The sequence below is a fragment of the Nanorana parkeri genome, unplaced genomic scaffold, assembly GCF_000935625.1.
Source record: "Nanorana parkeri isolate BGI_ZX_2015 unplaced genomic scaffold, ASM93562v1 scaffold50, whole genome shotgun sequence".
NCBI lineage: Eukaryota > Metazoa > Chordata > Amphibia > Anura > Dicroglossidae > Nanorana > Nanorana parkeri.
Window position 1 is genome coordinate 828,496 of NW_017306318.1, and position 5,956 is coordinate 834,451.

The window sequence follows — 5,956 nt, forward strand, 5'->3', positions numbered from 1 at the left end:
ATTCTGTATTAAACATTTAACTTGGAGAGAGTGATATAATTTTTCTCTGCCAAATGACAGCACTGCATCCTCCTGTCTGCAGTCTTTCCTTCTATGATTAATGTATATGGACTGTATGTATGATTATGGCTTTTTAGGGCAAAGCCCCGGGTTGACATACAGCACCCTCACGTCACCCCCATCCACTGAAAAGCAAAGGGAAATGGCCCTTTTTGTTTTTCTTCTCGTTTTGCAGGTCTGCAGCACATTGCATTGTGAAACAATATATTGCAGCTCCTCTAGTGGTACTAGCAGTAAACGGACAATTCCCTCCAGTTTTGTAGGACATGTCCACCGTCATTCTTCACTTCTCTATACAAAGACTGGATATGAGGTAAGGACAATTATTTAGAGTGTAAGTGGCTGCGTGTCACTCGTGCCTGAATGGATGACGCTTTAAACTGGTGGCCATGTCCACTGTCTGGTTGTCGACCTACAACAAGCGACAAGTCAATAATCAAGTCTCTCTGAAACTCACTTGTCCTAAATTACATCTTCAAACCTGGAAAGAGAGGAGAAAACACAAGTTATTCACAAATTTATGGTTTCTGAATATCTGTAAATTTGGGTTTGTTTGCCTCCCTATGTTAAGACAATCTTCATTCTGATCTATACAGTTTAATAACATTTGCAGGAGCTCATACTGGTCTCATCGTTCAGCTGGTGGAAAACAGGTATACAGAATAAGGTCACCACCCTGCTTCATCCGGGGTCACCGACATAATTGGAGTATGCCAGCATCTGAATGTTCTACTATTCCCTGCATTACTCTCATTCTTCAGCAATGAATCATTACCAAGTCAGTTACTCTTTGGTTGAAGACAAGAGACTCTGGATGAGCACCATGCTGCTTCTCAGAGATCAAAACCACCACAAGACACTGTAAGAAGTCTTGCAGCGAAATAGTAATATGTTCCATTTCAATAGATTTTTTTTATTATTATTTCCCAGAATGTAAGAGAACAGGAAATAAAGGGATGAACCAACATCTATTTCCATAGATGAGTATGTATTCCTTTCTTCTGTTTCATAAGAACGGTCTATACTCCTCTGAGGATTTAACAAACATGGGGAGGGAGTGGGGTGAGATCCGTTGGCTCAGCATCTACGGCCTAGCTCCACCAAAGTCTGGGTCCTACGTAGCTCTGTAAATGTCTAATCCTAACATATTTTTTAAATATTGTCTTTTTTAACTTGGTGCAGGTCAAACAACTATCTGATGGTAAAGTATTAAAAATGTAAAATACAAATAGCGTTTCAGGGGTAGGCCTTGTTTGATACAGCAGGTCTATTAATAATCCTCATCGCCACCTCAGCCATGTATATAAGGCCTTTCCTGGGTACATTTACACACGTCTATTTAATCTATATCCATTAAACAGTCGATGTCTGTATTTTTAAACTATCCCGATGGATGGTATATCCAACACACCAGGCTGATTGACACCTTCCCACCGGCAGCTATACTACACATTCCGATAGTGTTAGGTGGCCCGATGTACAGAGAGGTAAGGCAGAGGGTCTGATGTGTAAAGAGACAGATTTTAAATGATAGGAAGCTAGAAATGTAATCTATTGACTTTTAGGGCCCATCCAACCTTATGTGTAAAACTGGCCATATACCCATGGATTTTTATAGATTTTTTTTCTATCAGCCTATGGTCAGATGGAAAAAGTACAACAGATTCCTCCATCTACGCTACACTGTGTGTATGGAGGAATCTCCCACTGGGCCAAGCGTCAGTATCTTGCTAGTCGGCCCCGCTGGCTCTCAAAACACCTGAACAATCTGATTGGACGCAGCCATTGTTCAGGTATTTTGAGAGCCAGCGGGGCCGACTAGCAAGATAATGAAGCTTGGCCCAGCGGGAGATTCCTCCATCCACACAGTTTAGGGTAGATGGAGGAATCTGTTGCACTTTTTCCATCTGACCGTAGAACATCTGCAGATAATCTAGAGGTGTGTGGCCAGCTTTACAGTGACCATGTTTTAACACACTACTACATTAATGGCAACACACTACAGTGCACAACACACATGCTGTGTCCACACAAAAAAGGATCAGATCTGTTTTTAGTGCATTAAAAATGAATAGTTTGCTTTAGCATCCAATAACAGTTTGCTGTAAAACAATATAGAGGGATACTCCTATCTGCGATACACCAGCGGGATATTCTACACTGCTGCCTGCATTCTACAACCTATTCAAAATTTACAGTGTGTATGTGTGTGTACATATATATTACACTCACACACACTTAGCGGAGGAAATCTCATCAATGTGCAGGCAATGTTTTATATCAACATGAAGAGTACTAAGGCCTGTACACAAACTAGACCAGAGAAGACATGTTGTGACAATACAGATTGATTGCATATGGACATAAAACCTATAAATACAATATTCAGGTCAATAAAACAGCCTGTTCTGTTCCCTATGCAAAATCAAGTACAGTCTGTAAACTTGCTTGAATCTTCTGAATTGTTCTTTTATGACCAAACAACCGTGTAATGTTCCCATGTGTTATTTGCCAACTGACAGAACAGTAATTTGTTTCCAATTTAGTAAACTTTTAGAACGTGGACTTTTGCAAGTTTTATAGATTTGTGTGTTTAAAGTCAATTTACAAAGGTTACCATGCAGGTTTTCACTCCTTCAATTACCACTAGTTACATATTTCTCTCATTACAGGTTTCTCCACTTTGAAACCGCCTGAAGCACTCTAATGATTTCACATGGGCTTGTATGAAGAGAGGAGGAAAACGTTGTTGGTGGCTTCTGGTGTGGGAAATGGTCCAAACATTCTCCAGGTAAACTGTCGCATTTATTGCAACGCCTTTTATTTGGTGTGTCTGTGTAACTAAATCTTATGTTTTACACTTGCGGAATCCTGAGAGATTAATAAGGGATGGAGGAGATCCTGAAATGACCTGTATAGATGTAATGACCTTGTAACTGGACACTATTCATTATGGGCCAGGTGTGTGTATCAGGGGGGGTTACCTGATGTGCTGCAGGCCTCACTCCAGCGGCTGGCCATCATGCTGCTGCACGCATCCTTGTCTGTTTAATTCTGATGTTTCTCTGGACTGAAGGTCTACAAGTGAGGGAAGAGCAGAAAGCTTTGTTGTCAGAATACGCTATAATATTTCCAATCTGTAGGCCAGAAATTCAATTTCTAGCACGTTTATAGCAGCTCTTATACCCTTAGATTGTGACTGCTGAACCAGAAAACCTTAGTCATTGGTTGTCTAGGGATAGGGCTAGTCAATACCCAGGCAGTAGGTCATTGTCAGGTAAAGGGTTAAAATTGCAGATCCATTACCTGCCATAGTCTTTTCAGGCTGCACAAAAAAAACAAAACCTAAAACACAAGTCTTTTTGGTCTGCCGCCTCCTGGCTTCCGTTTACATCCTGCTGTGCTGCTGAAGGGGCCTCCTCTGACCACCACTAGAGGGAGCTCTCGGGCAACCGAAGATATATTGCCCAACTCCCGCCAAAACTTTTTATTTAGTATTCAATACAGCGGGCAAAAGAATTGACTCTTTTCAATGTTGTATTGGTGTGTGTACACAACACTAGGAAGATTTCTTCTCACTGACAGCTTATGCCTTCCTGTTCCAGTGACAACTGCTCCCCCCCCTTTTCTTGTTTGAAAGTCACAGGGGCAGGAAGGGGAAAAACCGAAGTGGAGTTTAGCCACACTTGACTCCCTACACACCCTCATGGTTATGTTGTGAGTTAACATGTGTTGCATTAGGAAGCACATTCATTTGAAGGTGCTGCCACCACTCCCTAAAGGAACAAAAGTCCCACCTGCACTATTTTTCCAGTGCAGCGCACCACAATGCACAGTAGGACACCACAATGCATGGTAGGAGCCTTGGTTTAGTGCACAGGGCAACATTCAAAATCAATGACCCTGCCCTGCATTATGTGCAATGGGGTAACTAACTGGGGGTAAGTAGCATTACTGCAGCACATGTGTGAAACTTGCCTCTTTTTTTTCTTTCATCTAGAGTTAAGCTGGCCATACAAGGCTCAGGCTTCTTGGCACCGCCCGACAAAAGTTTATTTGCAAATTGAAGGAGCCGGGAGGAAAACTGTCAGCCAAACAATGACTGCAGCATATCAGATACAGCCATTGGTTTCTTTCGCTTAGCCCGCTTGCTGAACGTGAGATGTCTACGGCTGGCCATTTTTCTTGTTTAGCCCCAGAGGCTGAACAAAAACCATGCTCAGTTCCCCCACCCCATACTAAACAGCACGGATAGTGGAATCTCACCTGCTAGGTATTGAATTCCGACAGCTGGAGCCAACCGCTGTCAGAATACCCAAACCAGCTGATTTGCTGCAGCCGAGCTGTACACCAAAAGTCGATTGAATGTGGTAGTTCCAGTAGGGACGCACACAGCTCAAATTTAAAGCGGAGTATGGCCAAGCCTAGGCTGTGAGCACTGTAGTGGCACATGAAAGCAGCTCCACAGCAGGATGTAAACAGACGATAGCAGGCTGCCACAGTGAGATGGGGGACACATACTGATCTTGTGAGGTGCAGCTTGCAGGGATTCTGACAGCTAGAGGACCTGAAAGTATTATTTATCTGTAACACCACACCAAGTTATGGAAACCTCAGCACCCAACATTCAGGATAGTAGACCCCATACCTGTGCTCTGCATTTCATAAACCCTGTTAAATCATTGAAATAATGACAATGATTGCTGGGAAAGAGCTTCTGTGCATCTCCCTTAGGCGGCCACATGTTAGCACTGATCATGAAGGACATTTTATTAAAAGAAACAGCACTGAGTAAGAACACACTTGTATGCCGTCATCTGATCCTCTCCAGTATCCCCCTTGCCGCGGTGCATGTCTGGGTGAATACATGCCTTCTATCTCTGATCACTATCACATGGCCGCCTTCATCTGGAAGGCTGCACAACAAAGTGACAAGGGCTTGTTCTAATCACGCTTCAATTCCTCAGCAGGGCACAGAGAGAGGGCACAGTATAGAATTCATCCCGCAGCTCCGGGGTAGGTGCTTTAGGTGGAACCTCAGGCAAAGCACGCACACACTTTAAGTTCAGGTATGCATGCATGTATGTAAAATGAATACAATTTAAAGGAAATAAACGAAAGGTATTGTTAGAATCATTGCCTGTAATCTTCTAATGTATTATTGTTCATCAGACTGGGAGCACTGTGCTTTGACTCATGGTGCATAATCTTGTTTTCATGGGAATAGGACATGGTGTGAGGCTTATTCATAAGGCAATGCAGATGCTAAAGGGACCTTGAGAGAATACAAATACGAAAGTCACCATTGCTGATTTTTCTAACTCTTTCTTGAGCCTAGAGGGTCTCTAGACTTGAGAAAGTGCTGGATTAAGCCCCAAACATTTTATTATGAGAGTAAAAAAAAAAAAACAACCCAAAACTGATCATTTTAAGCCCTTTATGCAGGACAGCATTCTATAAATGTGTGAGATAAGATGATCTAAGAACGATGCTCCTTCTAACCTGTTTGTTGTCTCTCTGCAGAAGCTGACACATTGCTGATCGCTGGGTTTGGAACATGTACATCGGGGACGTGACTGGGTCCTCATTGGACTTTTCTCTACTGCTCGCTTTTTCCGTACACCTCCTCTGTAACTGGAGAGTCCATATGGAACCATTTGCCTGCAAAGCACAGAAAGAGAGATGTAAAGGTGGGTGATGATGGTGACTCTATAGCTCACACAATGTGTACATTACTCCACCAAAACATTTTATATAGATAGAGTGGGTAAAGGTGAGAACAAGAGGTCAGTCAAGGGAGAGTTGAACACAATGGTTTTAATACAATTCTCATAAATGCAACAGTGACACTCTAGGCTGCATACCTGAGCCCCCTTTCCCTACTCATAACCCCAAA

General features: G+C 42.7%; 1 protein-coding gene across 3 annotated transcripts in view; it reads right to left on the reverse strand.

Moving 5' to 3' along the window:
- Positions 1 to 366: 366 nt before the first annotated feature.
- EDN3 (endothelin 3) overlaps positions 367 to 5,956 on the reverse strand; it is an 80,423-nt gene continuing 74,833 nt past the window's right edge. Inside the window, exons 3-5 of one of the 3 annotated variants that reach the window (XM_018574532.1) lie at positions 5,563 to 5,721; positions 3,045 to 3,138; positions 367 to 541 (exon numbers count right to left, since the gene is read on the reverse strand). In XM_018574532.1, the coding sequence (XP_018430034.1) occupies positions 3,081 to 3,138; positions 5,563 to 5,721 (217 nt within the window). In that variant the 3' untranslated portion in view covers positions 367 to 541; positions 3,045 to 3,080. The remainder of the gene's footprint in view (positions 542 to 3,044; positions 3,139 to 5,562; positions 5,722 to 5,956) is intronic. The other 2 variants (XM_018574539.1, XM_018574526.1) reach the window with 2 other exon arrangements.